The sequence below is a fragment of the Botryllus schlosseri genome, chromosome 8, assembly GCF_051294905.1.
Source record: "Botryllus schlosseri isolate E-star chromosome 8, Bs_hap1, whole genome shotgun sequence".
NCBI classification, from domain to species: Eukaryota; Metazoa; Chordata; class Ascidiacea; order Stolidobranchia; family Styelidae; genus Botryllus; species Botryllus schlosseri.
In genome coordinates, this window is record NC_137243.1 from 6773988 (window position 1) to 6795747 (window position 21760).

The following is a 21760-nucleotide window of genomic DNA, read 5'->3' on the forward strand; positions in this document are numbered from 1 at the left end:
TATCGCAGCAACTATCCAATGTATCATCAGCGTCTCGATATCAGCTCAGTGACCTACCAACCATACCTGCCACAAAAGAATAGAATAAACGAACCCTGAGAGTAAAATAGTATTTTTGTCCACATTTTTTGGGCTGAGAAGAATTTACCTTGCAAAGTTGCAAAATGTTATCGCAGTCGATCGATGCCACGCATGACGTAACATGAGAGGGGCAACGCTTGTAAATAAATACAGCATCAGTTCGGGAACCAGGCCGTTAGTGTACTTCGCCGGGAAATTTAGTGTCCAGATTGTCTGGGATATTGTCGCCTGCCAACTCCTTCACTCGATCGCGATGTCGTCCAAAACGAAGAGGATACAGAATTACTTGAGGGAGAATAAAATAAGGGAACTCTTCGAGGTATATGAGTGTTACTGCATCGGTGCATCCCAGCATGATACCTTTCGTTTTTTTAGTTTTGAACTTGAACTTCAATGTATATTCTTTATAAATGTGTCAATCAGCATCTCTTTGCCTAGTTTGTGTTCCTGTAGCCAGTGCAATTGTTTTATCTCGTCTATTCAGGTTACCTACTGTGATCCCACTTAGTTTTTCATCTGTTTCTGATACATTCCGAATATGTTATATTTTTGCTTGCAAATGTGTTATATTATGTGATAAGTTTCATATTACAACCATCCTTTCAGGCTGTAGCTGACTTGATGATCTTACGATCCCTTCGCTACAGCCTGGTTCTGAATTATATATACTTTGCTTTGTATTTATCTATCTGTGTATTATCAATGTTCATGGACCGAATAAATTCTCTCTCTCTGTATATTGTCGTGTTTATTGTATAAGCAGTTGTGAACGTTCAAACGTTCCTTTATTTTCACAGTGTAATCCGTCATCCTGTTATTTTATTTGAAAACGATATTATTGAATGAGAGGATGTTTTGAATATTTTGCCCGTCAATGTAGTTTAGCACTTATCCATTTGTGTTGTATTTTACAGGAGATGATGCACAAGCTCGTCCTTGATCTGCCCGCAAGTCCATATTATTATTTGGCAAACTTTTTAGGAGAAAAAGAGAAGAAAGTCAAACAAGTAATGAACAGCATTTCTTTGCTATGTACCTTATGGTAGCTTATGAATTCAATGAAGGACTTTTGTGACATTTTACTAAACTTGACTAACTCAAATTCAATCAAAGCTCTATAAACCTATCTTTATTATATAATAGATCGTGAGAGGCGAATCACTGACAGCTAAAGAAAAACAGCCTGAAATTTCAGAGAATGCTAAATTATGGGCAACGGGTAAGAGCACTTTCATTGTCACTAATATGCGATTAGTACTACATTTTATCGAGATCAAAATAAAATTCATGTAGCGTAGTTGTATGACACATGGATTTCATCAATAATTATTATTCTCAAAGTGAATTCGGATGCAGAATGTTCGAGTATTCAGCTAAGCAACCACTTTTTCACCGACAATGAACATATTGCATACAGCGTAATTTAGAAATGGACATTAAATATATAATATTATAAATGATTCCATCACATCGCGAAGGAAATCGGGTTCATGTACAGCCTGATTGGAATCGCTGGCCTTTTTGCCTGATATATCAGGTGGGCAGCGATGATTTTCCAAGTTAAAGTAATGTAATAAAAAATAATTAAAAAATAAAATATAGTGTGAGCACAAGACAGCGATTCCATACACGATGTACAGTACTTGAGTTGAGAGTTTGGTGGAATTGTGAATAAATCTGATATTTATGGTTGAAAACCCAGTTGGTAGGCCTACAGTAGGATTGTTCAAAAATAATCTTTGCTCTGTATTCTGGGGATTCACTGATTAAATTTTCAGGTTACCCAAAAAGACGCTGCACACCAAATTTGACTCGATTCCAACTGGTAGCCTAGATGTGAACGTACATAAGTGTGAAACTTTTGAATGTAATGTAAAAAAAAATTTTTTTTTTCAAATTGTTCTGTCATCCCCCTTGAGATTCAGTTCAATTTATTGCTCACAATTTCATTATTTAAATATACCACAAGACTGCGATGCAATGAAAGATAGGAAGGTCTCGTAACAACTTGGAGTAGTCTTCAAAATCAGACACCCACCTGGCCTAGGCGATGTGAAAAAGGTGGCATTCACGCTGAAATTGTTTAGTTGTTTACAAAAACAATATAAAGCAAATTTGACACAATGCTGATCCGTAGAAACGAAGGTAATTTGACTTTTTCATTCATAATTCTGGCTATTCTTGCGAATCCAAAATTGTTAAGCAGTGTTCTTTTTAGATAACTTGACCATTTCATGGGGTTGACAGTAGTAAAATAAATTCAAAATTTTCAAACTCCTGTGCGTTCACATCGAGCCAAATTTGGTGTTCAGCTTCTTTTTTTTAGGTAACTTTAAAATTTAATCCTATACCTAACGATTTAATCGGTGAATCCCCAGAATTCGGAAAAAAGTTATTTTCGATCAACCATAGTAGCTCAGTTTGTAGTTGGTCAAGTTCGTTATATCTATGTGTTTATCGAATGTAATTTATGATAAAATCAATAGCTACTCGATGGGATTGAATATGTATTTTGCCAACATGCAGCTTCGTTCGATGTAATCCTGTATTTGCCTTGGATTCATTATGCATGCTTGAGTATTGCTTCTCAATACAGTCTGTTAATTGGTGTTATAAAAAGTCGCAATCAAATTCTCTAGGGAATATTTCGTTCTCTCTTGAATCGCAAACTGCAATTATGTCGTGTTGCTTTCATAAATCAGAATTGTGCCCAATTCAACAGGCTGTCCTATCGTTTGTTAACCTCGTGGTTCCAGATGACTGGATTTTTATTTTTAGGTCACTGCCCATCAATTTCTTTATTGACAACTTAAATTTTAACATGCGTACACACTGGGCATGTTACTGTGTAGTCAAGATTGTTCATGAGAAGATGAGCGATAATTTTAACTCTACAGAGTCGAACACATTGCAAACCTTACCAATTGATGTTGAAAGTTTCTCGATTTTTGTCTCTACATCACTCATCAAAGTGTCACTATAGCATGAATGATGTGGATAGTTCCAATACTGTACCGAGCGAGATAGTGTAATGGTTATGCGTCCGGCTTCTCGAGCGGTAGGTCGTGGGTTCGATCCCCGGCCGGGTCATACCAAAGACTCGAAAAATGGTATCCGCAGCTATCCTGCTAGGCGCTCAGCAATCACGGATAGCATGGAGGAGAAAAAAAAACGGGGGCGCAGACTAGATGACCTCATGGGGCCGTATCGCAACTCCGTCGCCAAAGCATCTCGATGGTGCAGGCGAGAAAGAATATCATCTCTCTCTCTCTCTCTCTCTCTTTTATGCGACAAAAAAGAATGAAATGCCAGTTCTACGTGACATTAAAATTTATTTGGGAACATTTTTGATCATACCTACATTGTTACACTTTGTGAATATATATATTGGGTTGATTACTACTTCACAAACGTGTAATTTTCAATAATGTGCATACTGTAAACCGCGCTAACTTTGGACAATTTTTCATGTGGGTTAACTTTGGACTATGTATTTTTTTATGCGGTTACACTCTATTGTTTATGAAATCTCTTAAATGAGGCTTTTGGTAAGAGTTGACGAGAGCAACAGCTAAAAATGAAACAAAATAGTACACGTTTGGCCTATTGTATGATTTTTACGTAATCCCCCCAAAAAATGAAAGAATTGCACATCCAGCGGCAACCCCTTTCCATCAATAACCATCTGAATGTTTTACTGCTTAGTGTCCATAGTTACCCTTAAGTCCAAAGTTGCCCCGGTTTACAGTAGCTCTTTACTACACGTATCGCATGCTGCGAAGCAACCAATTAAGGTTTCCAGCATTCCACGGTCGAAGATAGTATCGAAGCTATAATTCTCGTCGGTAAATCAACTTTTTTAGTGGCAAGAAACGTATAATTCCAGTACACGAAACGATCATCTCTCTACTACACTCGAATGATTAGAATTAATACTCAATTCAGATTTGAGTTCTCATATCATTGTGCCCACTGCCCAGTGCCCACCCTACTAGTAACTACGCTACCCCCTTCTGCATATCACTACTGGACCCTGTTGAAATCTCACAGTTTTTTACCGCATGTATCTTGCCACGGCGGTACCAATGTAATTTCTAGAACACTTCTAATATCTTTCTCTGTGACTTGCGCCAAATCCACCATACATTTTGCAGCACCATTACCCACGAAAGACAAGTCATCAGCACCGGATTCGACCTCGACACCGCCAGCCGACAGTAGGAAGTACAATAAACCGTGGCTTGCACACACTAAAAAATCACAGAATAAACAGAAGACAGGTGATTGAACCATTCTGTTTTAAAATATCGATATTTGATTTGTTTTTATACTCTTTCGATTTAGGCTCCAAGCTAAGCCAGTCGCTCGATGAAGTTAATATGAGAAAAGTAATCAAAGACGATGTCATCGACGGAAGTGAAGGGGTTCGTTTGTGTGTTTTGATGATTTATTTTCCTTTTGTTGAAAGGTTTTTTGTGTTATAGGTGGATTTAGGTTTAGTATATTCCACTCCGAAAAGATTTGGTGAAGTGGAAGTGAAAAATCGTACTCCCGAAGAGGAATTGGCATCCGAGCTACCAGTGGCAGGTAAAAATCTTGAAGTATTCTCACCAATTCATTCACTGTTAAAACGTTTGTCTGATTTGCCAACTAAAATTTCCTATCCAATGATTTTGACCAATTCTACAGACAAATTATAGTCCGAGAGTGAATATAAGGCTTATGCTTCCATAATACCGTTCGGCACCGGTGTAGTGTTCTGAAGATGGTTGAAATCCGTCTAGTTTGGCATATATACCTTGCAGTCGCCGAGCAGCCTTCAGAAAGCGACGGCATATCACACGAACGGAAAGGTCTTTCGGAAAAGGAAGCAAAACGTCGACGCGCGGAAGAACTGAGGTGAAACTGGCTCCGTTGAATATTTTGTAAAATGTTTTTATGTGAATTCGAGGATAGAACGGTCGATTTAAAAATAAAATAACATAACTGAAGTCTTCCTTAGTTGTCGCAAAGATTTTAGTATCCATAGAATTGAGCAATTCTGCATTCGACTTGGACAGGCATAATATAGGTCAAGGCAAATTGTTTATGTAACAGTTATGTAATTGAAAAGTTCACTCGTATTGATATGAACCCAAATATTTTCGGCTGACACTCGTCACGGGTTAATCGTGAGCAAATGGTAGGGAATTCGGAAGAACATTGTACATCAACAATCGTATCACCAATATGTGTGTGATAGTGTTACATGTTACAAATATGATGGCAGATTGCCCTGTTCCCTGACCGATACTACTACTACTGCATGTCATCAACATAGAGGTATTATTTTCATGAAGTAAATGCTGAAATTGACATGATTGCTATTAATTTTTAAGTTTATTATCCTGATTCCTGAGTATAATTTTTTCTTTGCGCAAAATTCTGTGAAAAATGTCTGTCTACAATACAATATTCTGGTTCCATACAATGCAACTCGCCTTTAGACGAATGGTAGAAGAAAAGGAGAAAAGTACAGCAGTGCCTCGATCAATGTCGCCGATTACAATCGATGACCAGGAGGATGAAGCTCTCGAGCTTCTGGAGGACCCACAGGATCTGATGGACGAAGGGGTCAAAGTGGGTTGCATCTTATCAAAACTTAACTTACTGTTGATCACATACGATTTGAAGGTGTATGCATCTGAACACTGTGTGTATTAGGGTTGTCCATAATTTGAAAAATCTTACAAATCCTCGGTTGTAATGTCTTATTCGATAGATTATTGATAAAAAACGACACTGAGCCTGAAAGAAGCTCACAGAAAGGCCGTTAAGATTTCGTGCAAAGCGTTTGAAAGTAGCTGCCGAAGAATGGGCGTGCCACCGACCATAGAACGGCGAGAAGACTAGTAATCAAGAAACCACGGCTCTTGATTGGATAATCGGCTATGCTTCAATGACCACGTCAGCGGCAGCTTGCTGATTAGGTGAACAAGGAGTCTGCTATTGGCGGCGATTCTGAAAGCGCATTGTGAGTAGGTTGACAGATAATGATTAAGGATTGATTCAAGGTATCTTGAGGTACGAAATACATGATGTACAAACAACAGCTGCTTCACAAAAACGTCTAACCACGTCAGCAGCAGCTTGCTGATTAGGTGAACAAGGAGTCTGCTACTGGCGGCGATTCCGAAAGCGCATTGTGAGTAGGTTGACAGATAATGATTAAGGATTGATTCAAGGTATCTTGAGGTACGAAATACATGATGTACAAACAACAGCTGCTTCACAAAAACGTCTAAAGCATGACCGCTTCATCGTGAAGGAAACCGCTGTAGCATATATGCCTTGTTTTCAACGAGGGAAAGCATAGGCGCTTATGCAAGTGGCAATGGATTCCTAGTTTCAGAAATAATATATCATTATTGAATTCAAAGATAAAGCTTAACAATGACACTATAAGTTAGGTGATCTTATTGGGCTCAGGTTGCCTTACATAGTTGAAGTTTTGAATGCTCTAGCGATCGGCTGAATCAGACGGTTAGGCTTAGCACTCACCAGATGTTTGCAGCAAATTGAATTCACTTGTAAAAGTTTTCAAAGTCCCTAATGATGTCGCAGAAACGAGGTTTAAATGCAAGCACAGGCCCTGCTTGATATGATATGCAAACTATGTTGGATACTATGCACTATGCAGCATTGTCTGTGTTTACCTTTACACCCCTTTTCTGCGCGATTATTAAGGAATTTGGCATATCATATCCAGCATATTATGTGCTTACTTTTACGCCTCTTTTCTGCGTCATCATCAAGGACTCTGACAACACTTGCAAGTGAATACATTTTGATGCAAGCATCTGACAAGTGCCAAGCATAACCCGCTGATTCAGCCGACCCTTAGAGCTTTCAAAACTTCAACTATGTACTACAACCTGAGCGCAATGAGATCACACAAACTATAGTGTCATTGTTAAGCTTTATCTTTGTATTCAATAATGATATATGATTTCTGAAACTAGGAATCCGTCGCCACTTGCATAAGCGCCTATGCTTTCCCTCGTTGAAAACAAGGCATATAGGCTACGGCGGTTTCTTTCACAATAAAGCAGTCATGCTTTAGACGTTTTTGTGAAGCAGCTGTTGTTTGTTCATCATGTATTTCGTACCTCAACATACCCTTAATCAATCCTAAATCATTATCTGTCAACCTACATACAATGCGCTTTCAGAATCGCCGCCAGTAGCAGACTCCTTGTTCACCTAATCAGCAAGCTGCTGCTGACGTGGTCATTGAAGCATAGCCGATTATCCAATCAAGAGCCGTGGTTTCTTGATTACTAGTCTTCTCGCCGTTCTATGGTCGGTGGCACGCCTATTCTTCGGCAGCTACTTTCAAACGCTTTGCACGAAATCTTAACGGCCTTTCTGTGAGCTTCTTTCAGGCTCAGTGTCGTTTTTTATCAATAATCTATCGAATAAGACATTACAACCGAGGATTTGTAAGATTTTCCAAATTATGGACAACCCTAGTGTGTATAGATGAATGACAATCATTCATAACTGTATAGCTCATTTTGTAAAATTCCTACTACTTTTTATGATATAATTTCAATATGCACTTGAATGGTATATTCTTATTGAAATGAACCCGAATATTTTCGGCTGACACTCGTCAGGGGTAATCGTCAGCAACTAGTAGAGAATTGGAAAAGAACATTGTATATCAACAATCGTATCACAAAATATGACGTCCCCTGCATGAAATTTCGAATACGAGTGCACTATGTACTATTTTTAGATGGTAGACGAACTCTTTTTGTTGTCACAGCCTTGGCTGGTGTATTTTGATAAAAGTCGACAAAGTCTGCAAGACTGTTAACCTGTTGTGTTGGTATTGAATTTGAAATGTAAAGACCTCAAGTTCTGAATGAGAAATTTAAGTGATTGAATCGTATATTTTGTCAGCAACTAGTAGGGAATTGGAAAGAACATTGTATATCAACTATCGTATCATAAAGTATGACGTCACCAGCACGAAATTTCGGTGCCGGTGATGTCATATTTTGTGATCCGATTCTTGATATACATGAAATACTTAGAAAAGGTGCTTCGCTACCTGCCCCTGATTTTGTGTTTCGGCCCGATTTTCAGGATCTTCAAGAAAGTTTTATCGTGATATATCTTGGTTCTAGTTTAAAATCAGTGTTGCGTTCGAGCAGGCCATGGCGAATTCGTTCATTCATGATGACCTTTCGCGTCTCTCCTGGTATTGGCTCGATTACCATTAGCTCGTTCTTGGATTAGGCTTGTTTGATCCTGCCTTGGAAGTAGAAAATTTTCAGCTACTCCAATTTAGATTAGAATTAGATTCACAGTTACAGAGTGTTTTTTTTTTCAAAATTAGAGTAGAATTAGAATTAGCCTATAGCGACACGTTTATTTCCGAATTAGATTAAAATTAGAATTGGAGCTTTTGGTGTTTGAGATTTTTCATTTGCAATATTACCAGTCACATTGAATCGAACATTGTAGTGCATCGTCGCGCAACTTCATGTACATTTGTTGCCGTTGACTTTTCAGAACCCGCCAAGAACCGGAGTCGTATTGGGCAGGTCAAGTGACAGGGGCAAGGAGCAAATTGACATCGTGCTCAACATGTCCAAGTAGGGATTAAGTTTAATAGCAGATGTCCCAAACATTTGTTGTAAGCTAATCTATCGTTGGTAACCCAACTGGAACAAACTGATCTATAAATTCACTTTGCTTCACAAGCGATTTGATTGGAATCATGTATCAATTTGAAAATCAATTCCAATTTGAAGCGCTTGGATTGTTTTCCCCCGATTGAGTACATTGCAATGGTAAAAAAATGACAGTGGTACTTGTGATGTCATCGAGCGGTGTGATATCCTATTTAGCATACACTCCATTTTATGGTTCGCAGTTTATAAATAACTTCATTTCAATACACCACAAGATTGCAATACATTTCAAAGTTAGTAAGGATTCCCGGCGGAATACCGCTCACAGTTGTGGTCCATCATATCTGATCAGTGGTTCACAAACTGGGGGGTTGAAAGCATCTGAAAGGGGGGCTCGAAGTCGCAGTCTACTGAAAATTATTTTGCGCACGGCGCGATTTTCTCGCAGCTCATAGTTACTGTATAGTTTGAATTTCATATTTGAGTATTCTCTCATCAACAGCCATAACGTTCCATGCCATCAGACTCTCCGTTGGGATTTTCTAGCATTTTGGTTGTTCTTTTTATTACTTGTGTGATAGACGATAAGAGGGGCGCGAAATATTTTACTATCATAAAGCGTGTGTCTTTAAAAAAAGTTTGAGAACCACTGTACTTGATAGATCGATATGTTCCTTTTGTAATGCAGGCTGAACATATGGTAATTGGATGAGCAGAACGTGTGTGTGTTTTACTTATGTACTGATGAGTTCGAAGGGAAGAAGTCATTGAATTCTGCGGGACAATGACGGCAATGGAACTGTATGTTTAGAGTCTCAGCAAAACAGAGTCTCACCCGCAAACAGTTCACAGAAACATGTCTGCTACGCCTTTGATCACAAAGAATTTTTAATCACCGGAATTTTCATCCCGTTAGATTCTTCGACGAACTAGGGGGCATGGAGGGCGTGAACCAAAATCAAGGGAAACCTGGAGCGCCGGTCAGTCCCCTTGCTGGGGAGGAGGACGATTTTGAAAGTGCTTCGCAGGTGATGAAGAGACAGCGTTGCAATTGTAATATCAGCATTGATAATGAATGATTCGATGCATTTGGAATAGGTGACGGGGCCGAGGAGGCCTGTTTGGGAGGCCCCGGACAGTGAGGCCGAGTCTGTGGCGTCGCGACTGAAAAGCGCCCGACTGTCGGGTATCGGGGTCGATACTTTTGTGAAGTGAGTGCGGGAATTGTTCTGTGAACTCTTGCTTGACATAGCGTCTGTATTTCGTTACTTGGGCAGAATGCCATAATATAATTGTAGCTGTCGAATCTATGTGGTGAGTAAATGAGATTTCTTACTTTTTGCGAGACCGTGTTGTTACGGTAAGAAGTTTACAAATTGCACTGTAATCGTACCCGCAAATTTGTGTGTGAATCGCAGTCGAACACATCTTGCTTCGGTGCAATCGATTGATTGTGCGATGCAATTGACTGTATTCATTCCATTATAATTGATTGTGTCCCTTATTAAAAGTTAACGGCATAGTAAGAAGCGTGCAAACAGCCAGTCAATTCCTTTTAAGTTCGTTCGTAAGTGTAGAGAAGTGGCTGCATGCTGCAGGTGAGGTTCTTATAACCAAATCACAGCATTTCATAAATTGGTCAACATCTAACGAACATTCTCGTCTGTGTCAGTAATTAATTACTTTGACGCCATGTTCACTGGGCCTTTATCTCTATTGGAGTCGACGATTATTGAATGGAATAATCGAGATTTATGTCTTCAGGAAGACAGTCTTGAAAATATATCAATAATACCTACTGTTATGTTTTTCTGTTGCATAATTTGATTCTGATGTGTTATCTTTGTTATGACTACTGCATAATTACATTACATGTATAGCTGACTTCGTCTATTGTTGGTGAATGACATTGCTAGGTCATAGTTTGCCAAGTTGGATTTTGTTTGAATCTCTGATGAGATTCTTGCTATTGTGTCGTTAATTCTGGATAACAGGTTCACGAAAAGTCTTTTGAGTTTAATAAATTACACTGCAACCAACAAAGTCCTGAAAGCAATATCATAGTAGTACACTAGGACTGCCTCTTCCAGACATTAGTCTGTATTTTGACGTGCCAGTCGCTCACTTGTTTTCTGATATATCCGATTTCCATAGCGCAAACTACTCTATTCTGTGTTTTCACTTCGTATTCGTCTCCGTGACAGCGCTGAAGACACACCGGGGTCTAGAAAATCGTCGAAAGCAAGTCTCAAGCAAGCCCCGGTCAGCCCTCGTCCACACACCGCCCCGTCTAAACCCAGATCCAACGTCAGCGCCGCACGATCTCAAGGTGGGTGTCTGCCACAGGGGGTCAAAGTTGTCGTTCTAAAGGACTCAGTATCAGTAAAAGTAACACTGTAAATTTTACTCAATCAGTAGTAGCAATTTACGAGACTTGTCGGCTTCAAGTGGAAGTAAAAAAGATGTAAAAAGTAGTGAAGTAAGTAGTTACAAGAAGTAGATTTAGTAGAGGGGCAACATAACTGCTTTTGAAACCGCATTGTAACTAATGAAAATGCAAATAGCTGCGATTTTTTAAGTTATTTTCAGTTACCTTGATACGGGTCTGTTACGTCCCTTTGTTTTGACAATTTTACTCACAAAGTGGACGCGACCATCCCAAACTACTCTCTAGTGTAAAAAGCATTTTTTCCTAAAAAAACGTCGAAGCAAAGTGAAAGTAATCTATAAACAACCACTTGAATAAGTGTACTCAAGGTACACCGAAAAAGCTTCAGTTATTGATCAGTTGACCAGGACCACCGCTGGTGGATGGTTTGAATGTTAATGGTGTGACTTTTTGGGGTACAGAACTTTAATATACATTTAAGTAATATATTCAATTCATAGATATTGAAACCTGAAGCTTTCCGAGCTGACAGTCTTCAGGGGCAATCGTCAGCGAATGGAGAATTTTAAAAACATGCCTCTAGCTACATTGCATACAACCAATTATGACGTCATAGAAACAAACAACATGAAATACAGGCAAACCGCGAGCACAGCTGGTGGCCAATTTTTAGACCGATTAAAAATTCCTTCTTACGCAAACGCGGTCGGTGGATTTTAATAAAAGTCGATTCCAGTGCAGACAGATGGAAATGAGCGCGGCCTCTACCTAATCCTACGAATCTTTCGTCGCGATGGTTTTTAGCGCAAATTGTATTCTCAGTCAAGTGCTTGTCGATGGCAGAGTTCATAGCCATGGCCTGATTGTGTTCTGGTAATCGTAGATCACTAATGGCTGCATTTTCGCGAGAGTCTAATGTGCGCGATCTAATAACACTCAAAACATGTTGTTTGATGCGTTCCTGCAAGCGCTGAGTTGTTCTTCCCGCGTACCGACAATCACAGTGGCACTTGAATTCATAGACTATATTGCTTTATTGAGAAGAAGGAAGAACATCTTTGCGCGTTTGGTCTATGCCAGGGATTCTCATTGTCTCGCGCACTCTAACCGACAAGATAGCGTAATGGTGGAATGTCTGGCTTCTGGATCGGTAGGTTGTGGGTTCGATCCCTGGCCCGCTTGGCGCTCAGCAATAACGGGGTAGCATGGAGGGGCGGTGCGAGACTTAGACAGCCTTACAAGGCTATATCGGCACCTTCCTTGTCCGGCGGCATATGCGTATCATGCACTCATGGTATGCATACGCACAGATCGTGTGTGTTGTCTATCATGAGTAGGTGTATATGCCGCAAAAAAACCAAAAATATACGACCTCCTTTTCTCTACATTCAATAGTAATCCTAATAGCGTCTTCTGGTGTTCTAAGTATATTTTGTTCGTGTAGGACCTGAATCTCCTGCGAAAGTAGGAAAGTCGCCCCGTAGCAGGCCAACGACGCCTAAAACAAGCCGTCCCGCTACGCCGAAAGGTAGCCAAGTCGGTAGCGCGAGAGCAAGCCGGCGTGCGTCACAGGCATCGGACGCTTCTCGGAAAATCGCTAGCGACGAAGTCAAGGTTGGTGTTTGGCATTTGATTGACCTAGAGATAGAGCTTAGACTAATTGCAATTGTCAAATTAGACTGAATAGAGCGAAATGCTGTTAATCTAATGTTGATTCTTATCGGATTTTTGAATTTCCTGACAATACTGCGGGAGAACTATATAGTGTGAAACGGGCTAAGCTTGCTGTACAGACGTTTGTCATGCTTATGCTTATAAGAATGAACTGAACATGGTTTTTATTGTATTTCTTTATAATTCGGAATCAAATTCAATTTTCTAGATTTTGCAATTTCAATAATTGTAATTCTAATCTAATTTGGAAAAACTGAAAATTTTCTTGTCTTCCAACTCTGATGTGCGGGGTGGCGACAGCCTATCAGGCTAGTTCTCTTCAAGCTGCAACCCTACCCATGTACCCAATCACCCAGGCTTGGGACTGGCGCTGAGTTTCTGGGAGACAGGCAGTGGGAATTGAACCCGAGACCTCTGAGCTACTGTGATTTTCATGGGTATCTGCCACTAAAAAATTTTTGAATCAAATATTCTCATTTCGGATTTGTTTCATTGGTGTTGTGGCAATAGTACGTTTTTTTTCAGCGTTCAAGTCGATTGCGTTTGCGCTGTTACATCGTCTCATTGTCAATCGTAGAATTGTTAAGGCAAGCCCGAATTTCATTTAGCAAAGCTGTTTTTTATTTATAGAATGGAAACAAGAAAGAGCAAGGTGAATGAAATCACTTACCGGACGAAGTTAGCTGCTTATCACGCAGACACGGAGTAGCAGTATTTTCATGTATCTTTTTCTACCATGATGGATGCTGCAGTCGCGGTTTACGTGTTAGGGCCATGCTTTGAGAGCGGATAGTATATGACAAGTATTATAATTTCATCAGCAGCTGCGACATCACCAAGCCAAAATTTGTTGTGACACTTTGTAAGTTGTTGCTTACATGTTTATGGCAAATTGCGTTCCAACCAAAATCTCGAATGGCGGTTTGACCAGGGGTCGGCTTCTTTCGTGGCACGCCTAATGATTTTACACTCTTACTAACTTTCTTTTCTAAGACAACCGCTTTTCAAATTGGAAAGTCAGGGTATGTTAACTTCTTCTTGATGTTCTCTTGGAATCAGCTGGATATGGCGTAACTATGGTTGTTGGATTTCATATGATCAGATAGCAAGGTTCTTCGCCCAATTTGGCCGAAAATTATCACAAATACCAAGAATTCCTATTGCTGTCGAACATAGTTTTTTGAATAGGCATTTTGAAGTACAAAACTTCAATATTGCAGCAAACAATACGTTCATATTGCAAATTTATTCCACTCGAAGCTTTTCGACTGGCCCTCTTCAGGAGTGACTACCATTAAATGAGGTTAACCAAGTTCGAAACAATGACATGTACACAGAGTTTTTTGAATGCTCGCATTATTGCTGACAGTATCCCTTGACGAGTGTCAGCCGAAAAGCGTCGGGAATAAATGTGAGTATATTATTCAGATGCATTATGAGGTTCTGTAATCCAAAGCGTCTCTTTGTGTAAATACCAAGAAGTTGCACGTGACTTCTGTTCCTGGAGACGCTAGATTGTCCCCATTTCAAAGCCCAAAATATGCATGAGGTATTTATTCCTAAATGGCTGTGATAAGTTGCAATGTTAGCCAAGGGACAGTAAATAGGTGGCAAGAAGATAAAATCACTCGAGTGTTTTGAGGTAACCATGAACCTTCTGTCAAGAACTCCTCTAAAATTCTGCAGGCTTTGGTTTTTGACATTTGCACAGTTGCCGACCCCCGAGCTGAACCATTAGTTGTTGGTGAATTCATTTCAAAATTTATATTTTCAAGTGTTCGGATGTCATTTTGTATTTAGAATTTTTATATTCTTATAATATCGATGAAGTATTGATGTATTTCTTCCTTGTATAGTACAACCGCTAGATCGCGAATGTTTTCCATTCTATCGGTGGCCTACCACCGTGCAAAACACACAATGCATTTTATATTTTCGTTTTCCGATGCCGTACCAAATCACACTATAATGTTGTAGTTTTTTTACTCGCTTCAAAATCGATTGCTCAATTACCGCAATGCTTTGACTTTTCGATACCTATTTCCAATACAAAATATAGACAACACAAATTTGTGATATATTAGTGCTAAAACGATGGAGTGATCAGGTCTTGAGTTATATTGAAAATGTGAGATGCCTGCTAAGAAGTAGCAAGGGAATGATGGTATGATTATGATATCACTAGGGCGATTATCTTTTGACGTAGCAAAAAAGTCAAAATTTTGTCACAATCGTTGATAAAGTCAAAGAATTTTTGCAGACTGCATTCCGTTTGTGTCGTAGAGGTAGCACTGTCGGTGGACTTATCTTTTGACTCATAAACCATCGAATGAAACAAATAAGTTGACATGGCATGCTGATCAACTCCCCGAAAAACGACTAAAATTTTTAGTAGGTCCGAAGATTTTCCAAGCTTACGCCGTTATCTGAAATCCAAATCTGGAACTTTACTGCGTGGTAGATATTAGTTCTTATATCACAGTGGTAGGCAACGTATGAGTGGATCGCGAGATGTTAACAAAACACAGAATTGGGCTGCGGTCTAAAAGTGTGATGTTGACAACATTGTCGGTATGAAGCAACAGTGGTGTTGCTAGCAGTATACACTGAACTTCAATGCTGCCAGCAAACAACTGCTCCTATTGAGTGTCTTTATTCTTGGAAAGCTACTTTGTAAGGACAGACAGTTCCAACTAAAAATGAAGAAAAGTACTACAATTCCAACATTATGTGCACTTGTGCAGCAATGCCTAATTTAAATACTCACGTGCAAAATTTTGTCAGAATTAAGAGTATTATTATTTTCATTTTTAGTGCACACTTTGGCTTTATAATGTGTTATATCATGTTCACAATCCAAAGGCATCTATCATCGCACATAGGAATTCATAAGATTTTCATGTACTGGTGCTAATAACACAGAAATGATGCAGTTTTCCTTCCTTGCTTTGTCAAAAATGCAATATGTTCCCCATGCAGTTCTGAACTCTTTGCAGTGCAGGTGTTTGCTCATTTGAATTCCAGTTTCGTCATAACTGACAATACTCACATTATCTGACTGGAGGGTTACAGTTGAGCATGCTACTCTGGCGTGCCATGATTAGGTAAATACCACTTGAATAAAACTTGTACTTCGGCCTTGACAAGAATTTAACGGCATCTCCACAGTGCGTCAGAGACAACATCAATGAACTGATATATTTAATATTGAAAATATATGTACATTTGTCCACATGTTGGAAAAAATAGAACAATGTTTTGAGCTATGGACTTAACATTGCTATGGTAAAAAAGAGTTGCCAGTCCAAGTAAGGGGATTCGTCACTTTGGATCATTTCTTTGGCGCGATTATTCCTTCCAGCTGAGTCTGAAATGGAAGATAGGAATTTAATTGTAAACAGTTCTCATAAGAAGTAATAAGTGTAACCATGCGGAATTTTGGGTGCATTACCAGATATTTTGCTAATTGGTTATATGGTGGTCTAATCAACTTGGCAGTTGACATTTGACAATTGCTTTAGACTACAGATAGCTGCCATGACAACCATTTTGTAAATGAATCCCAACCCTTGGCTACTTATAATATTAGAAACACATAGTATGTTGTATATGTGACCAAGATGGTACTACAAGCTGGTGTTTTAGACAGGACTCAAACAAGTTACATTTTCCACTGACATATTATGTATAGTATATTACAGATTTCATTCATTGATTTTGTAACTTGTTAATGTTATTATGATCATATATCAGCATGCCACGAAATGGCACTTTAAATGCACTGCAATGAAAATTACTTGAAGTCAATCGAGCTAACAGAGCACGAACCTCGATCTAATGTTGAGAATGTATTCTATTGAGTATATTAGATGAAAATACTACTGGGGTACATGACTCACCTTGAGTTGTTGATTTGTGCGTTTGAGGAACTGAATTTCTTCGGAATGCTTCTTTTCTTCCAATTGTCTTCTCTCCGCTTCCCTCTTTTCGATCGATTCGCACTTTGCTTTTAATTCATTCACCGTTCGTTCCAATTCACGCTTCTCATTTTCCAGATCCGCGTTCTAATCGAATGTTTTCAAGTGGTTAGCTGAACTGCAGCATATGATACATGGACTAAACATGTCATTCTCGTCGTTAGTTTTTCTAATTATAAGTATAAATGTCTCATCTCACAATTGCATGATTGACATGTACGTTACAATATGACTATTTCATGTGAAATAATCTATATACGTTATGTGACGATCACTGTTCAACAGTTTCTTCATGCAAAGCGCAGTGGCGTCAGAAAAACAAAACTTCCAACTGATACGCAGTGCTGATGCAACTAGAACAAGTGATTATCAGGATGCATATTTCACAAAGTTTCCATCTTGACACATCTTCACATCCCATACTAATTTGGCTATCGATCCGTGGATGAGCAGTGAGCACACTAACTTTGCATACACAAGCAGTTGCTATGATGTCTATTTCAATTCAGCATGGCATTATATTTGCCTGGTCAGAAATTGTAGGAAATTTCAGAGTGTGGAACTGCTGTTTTTATTGTGAAATCTGCATCCTTGTACTATTTAGTGGACTGATTAGCAATCCTGAACGGTCTGTGAGGTCCTTATGATGTGTAATGAGGTCTAGATTGATAGTTGAATGCTGCTTACACTACTCACACATTATGATTTACCAAATATGTATGCAGTCATAGCAAATGATGGGTGTTTATTACCTTTTTCTCCATGTCCGATTTCCCTTGCTCGGCTTGCAAAGCTTTTCTCATACCGAAGGCAACGCTGCTTTCATACAATGTTTGATAAGCGGCAATGGTCATTCTTATCTCGTCGCGTACTCGCAAAAGTAATAGACCGCGTTCGGCGCAGTTTATTGTAACTTGTCGTATGAGTTCATCTGGCAAAAGAGCACAGCAACGTGGTCAATTTAACGATCATGGAAGTAGGTTTTCCCAATGACTGGAGAAAGTTTTCTATATTATTTGATAGCCAGTGCCAATTTTTCTACAATACCAAACGAGTATTACAGCAAGAATAATAAAATACACCTGAGTTGTAAATAAATATCAATTTGCCTACCGCGCAATTCGGAACCTTTCCTACATATGATGTTCATTGCTTTGTTTAATAATATGTATCATTATTCTGAAATATTGTCAAAGTGAAAAACTGTATGAGAAGATAAGACAACAAACCCAGTAACTGCTTTCACGGTTTTGTTATCAATGTCCAGAACTAATTGTTCTCTCAATGTTTTAAAATGTGATTTTGACACATAATAAACTCAGTGTTTCTCTCTCAGGAAGGAGTCGACTACGTAAGTCCTATTACTTTAGAATTATATATATTATACCTTATTCCCTGCCATGTCTTCATATGCAAAGGATAGTATTGCACAGTTAGAATTAATAAATTAAATTCCCAGAAGGCATAACCTATTTGTGGTTCAGGGTCACAGTATTAGGAATTTGGAAAATGAAGTTACGTCATCAATCACTGAATCACAAGTGACATGCTAGTATTCAGAACATGAAAAGATGCAGAATTTTTTCCTTTATCTGTACCGTCTTCATGAACGTTGGTTTAAGTGATCATATTACCGATCCTGAAGCAACTACTTACCGAAGCATTGTGAATATAGTTCACGTCTGACAGGACAGATGCCTGTTTCCCTTGCTTGCCTCTGCTGCAGCCGTTTGTCCAATTCTTCTTGTAGATTGACGACATCCAGCCTGGTTGCTGGAGTACTTGACACTTGCTGAACCCATAACTGTCCAGACTCGTTCCATTCTCGTGGGGGTAAGATGCTGTTCAGAATTTCATCTGTTTGCTGTTGCTTCGAGTCGATTGGGGACAGACGCCCTCCTTTCGGTGGTCCTGGTACTGGACCGCTACCGGGTGCTTGCTGAGGACTTACTTTCAGGGCTCTAGACTGTGTAAACCAGAATATATTTTGGATACCGTAGCAACTCGAAAAATACCGTGCAGTATTCAATTCAATATAAATGGTACACTCACTTTCGGAGTTTTCTTCTCTGTGTTTCTGCTCACCAGAACCGGGTTGTCGTATTTTAGCAACGAAGAATTTGGAGGAATCATTTTTATCTATACCAGTATAAGTGCAATCGAAGTAAGCGAAGTTGTAAGGTAACTGAAAATGCCAAAGATCAACAACAAGCCACACCAGGAAGAGAAAATACGCTACACTAAATATTGTCATAGCAACGAAATTGTATAGTCCCCCACGTGGCGGGTTTCTAAATTCATACATTCATTTCAATTTCGAACTGCATTTCAATGATCAGCAAAGAAACTGGAAGAGAAATACTTTATATGAAACAAATATTTTCATACCTCCAAACAAATTTCAATAATCGAGGTAAATGATTTTGAAAAAAAAATACAGAAGTATATTTAGCAACGTGAACTCAGATGAACCCGGGACAACTGACAATATTTGTAAATCACAACCTGGTCATTCTCATCGTATACAAATCTGCTCATAACCGTGGAGATTTTCAGGCATCAGGAGTACGGCCTATTTCTACGATGTAGCGTAATTCTCAAAAGAGAATATTTCGGGTATTTCACGCCGAGGAATGTTAGCCAGAGTAGGAATGAAATTATGCATCGTATTCTTCCTATTCTTGCAACTGAAACGTGTCGGGATATTTGTGAAAGAAATTTTGAATTCTCTTGATCGATTTTGTTATCGCCTGCTTAGGGTACAAAGATCGCAGTACGAACAATCGCCCAGAAAAATCCTACGCATGAATAGCTCGACTTGTTTTCGTCGAGGAGCAAAAAGAAATAGGTCGGCGGTGGAGGGCAGTCACCTTCCATTTGAGTCAGTTGAATGAGTCGTAGTAGTATCACTAGGTTGACTTTGTAGTAACGAGTGTGGGAACGCGACAGGGGTATTGTAGTCGTAAGCTGCTGAATGGTGACGCTGTGTTGTTTCGTGCAAAGAATTCGCACTATTTTTATCAACGAATCGAAGTACTGGTATTACTTTATCGCTAATATAGGTGGTATGATAGGTATATTTATGCGAGCTATCTCCAATACTAGACTGGATATGAAGTGAGTGAATGCTGCATAATGCATTCCTCTAAGTTGTTGTTGCTTGTCATAATGTTCGGCGCTGCATGCGTTTGTTGATTGTGATTTTACCTCCAACTGGCATAAACTAGCAGTATTTACGCAAATTATAATCAATAATTATGATTGATTTTGATTATAATCATAAATGTAAAAATATAGAATTATTTGCTTTTTCACAAAGCCTAATTAACTGAGGCAATGTAAAGTCGAATGCACATTTCATTTTCTGAATGCATATTTGTACATATTATGTAGAAAGCATGTAATATAGGTTTTTGTGACTTGATTACTTTTGAATTGTGTTTTTAATATAAAATCAGATTCAGGGGTAGTGAATATCAATATCAAATGAATGTAGTGAGGTTTATCCCTCCCTGCTAATTAAATGATACTGTAGTATACAGTGCAATATTTGACTTGAATCTAGAACAGTAGACAAATTTGTTGTGTAATTTGTGGTTTGCAGAATCTTCAACAGTTTCACAACGAACTTGGTGTTGCTCGACATCTTTCATATGTTAATAAATGTGAATTTTTATGAGTCTCCGTGTATCCTGTTGATGATTTGTAGCTATGAACCACCTTACTAATTTGTTCACTAGTGAATTGTTCGTTCTACAAAGTCAAACTGTCAGTTTCAGTGACAATATCGCTTTGTAGCCACAGAAAGGAAGTAGTTTGCCGATTTCAGGATGTGTTCTTGTCTATTGGCATTGAAGTTTTTAGCAATTGACTGCCTTTTCAGCTACAATACTGTGTAGTTTGAAAGGCCATTCTGTGTTCTGGGGAGATTACAGCCAACATATTGCAGAAGTATTTTACGAGCAAGGCATGTTAGTTTTGTTTTATAGCTGCCAGAGAGCTTCTGGTACCTGTTTGCTATCCTTTTATGGCATTATATCTTGTGAATTTTGGTTTAAGCATCACATCGTTTAATTTCTGGTTATAAATTTGAAATATGGATGCAATTGGATGGCCAGACGAAAATTATGTTGTCATTGTTGCAGGTTTTAGAATTGCTCATCTTGAATACCTTTTGCGGAATATGAGAAATTTTGACACTGAACTGAGTTCGTATCTTCCTATATGAATTTGCTTGTTGATATACGATGTTCTTTTCCATTCTCTGCTAGTTGCTGACGATTACCCTTGACGAGTGTCAGCCTAAAATATTAGGGTTCAGTTCAATAGAGAATTGTATTTCTGTCAAAAATTCTGTATGATGTTTAGTATGATTGAATATATACATAACTAGTATGACTACCATTAAGTAATTACAAGTGATGGTAGCCTGTACCAGACGGAAAATTTTCACTGCAACACTGATCCAACAAGAAACTAGGTCACAGTTATGTACATATGTAGTCATAACTGGTGGTCTTGTAAAGAATAAACCTGTCTCGCCGGCAGTGGTGTGCATATTTTTGTATTTCCCCATGATCATCCTCTCACCATTATTATCTCTCAAGTGGACTCTATCTATTCTTTGGTAAACAAAGGTATGGTTTAGATATAGTCTGTGTTGCGAGGTCCATCATTTAGAAATTTCCTTTCCCGTTTATGATTAGTATGTTCCATCAAAATTTGACGCTCGATCGTTCTTTGTTGTGGATATCGATTTCTATTATTTCCGCTTCGCCAATTCTCGACATACTATCGTGCATTCGCAATCAGATTATCAGCGGGAGATTTAAGCGAAAGTGGCGATTCATTTGGGACGCATCACCAAGCAGCTGACCGCTTGGCGCTAAGTAACTCCTTAGGCCTCGTCAAGTTACTGTAGGGTAGGTTAACCGTAGCAGCTGCGTTGGAACGGC

At 38.9% G+C, this 21760-nt stretch overlaps 2 protein-coding genes across 3 annotated transcripts; one reads left to right on the top strand and one right to left on the bottom strand.

Moving 5' to 3' along the window:
- Positions 1-63: 63 nt before the first annotated feature.
- Positions 64-14897, top strand: LOC145444902 (uncharacterized protein C8orf34 homolog). Of its 2 annotated transcripts, none has more exons than XM_080322963.1 (14): positions 64-400; positions 996-1088; positions 1225-1300; positions 4236-4361; positions 4426-4505; positions 4566-4668; positions 4866-4980; positions 5568-5700; positions 8644-8726; positions 9682-9793; positions 9864-9976; positions 10970-11094; positions 12599-12768; positions 13459-14897. In XM_080322963.1, the coding sequence occupies exons 1-14, from the start codon at positions 203-205 to the stop codon at positions 13486-13488; spliced, it is 1557 nt and encodes a 518-aa protein (XP_080179089.1). In that variant the 5' UTR covers positions 64-202; the 3' UTR covers positions 13489-14897. The 2 variants fall into 2 exon arrangements, with proteins under 2 accessions (XP_080179089.1, XP_080179090.1); XM_080322964.1 differs by having other exon boundaries at positions 4887-4980.
- A 1115-nt stretch (positions 14898-16012) lies between these two features.
- On the bottom strand, positions 16013-19040 carry LOC145444905 (33 kDa inner dynein arm light chain, axonemal). Its single transcript, XM_080322967.1, has 5 exons — positions 18858-19040; positions 18462-18771; positions 17558-17736; positions 16728-16892; positions 16013-16195 (listed from the first exon to the last, which is right to left on the bottom strand). The coding sequence occupies exons 1-5, from the start codon at positions 18936-18938 to the stop codon at positions 16160-16162; spliced, it is 771 nt and encodes a 256-aa protein (XP_080179093.1). The 5' UTR covers positions 18939-19040; the 3' UTR covers positions 16013-16159.
- Positions 19041-21760: the final 2720 nt, after the last annotated feature.

Coding starts and splice junctions, on each gene's coding strand:
- LOC145444902 (XM_080322963.1), top strand. CDS start 203: ATGAGAGGGGCAACGCTTGTAAATAAATACAGCATCAGTTCGGGAACC. Junction 4,669..4,865: donor ATCCGAGCTACCAGTGGCAG/GTAAAAATCTTG, acceptor AAATCCGTCTAG/TTTGGCATATATACCTTGCA. Junction 9,794..9,863: donor ATTTTGAAAGTGCTTCGCAG/GTGATGAAGAGA, acceptor CATTTGGAATAG/GTGACGGGGCCGAGGAGGCC.
- LOC145444905 (XM_080322967.1), bottom strand. CDS start 18,938: ATGATTCCTCCAAATTCTTCGTTGCTAAAATACGACAACCCGGTTCTG. Junction 16,893..17,557: donor AATCGGACATGGAGAAAAAG/GTAATAAACACC, acceptor ACATTCGATTAG/AACGCGGATCTGGAAAATGA. Junction 16,196..16,727: donor GCACAAATCAACAACTCAAG/GTGAGTCATGTA, acceptor CTTCCATTTCAG/ACTCAGCTGGAAGGAATAAT.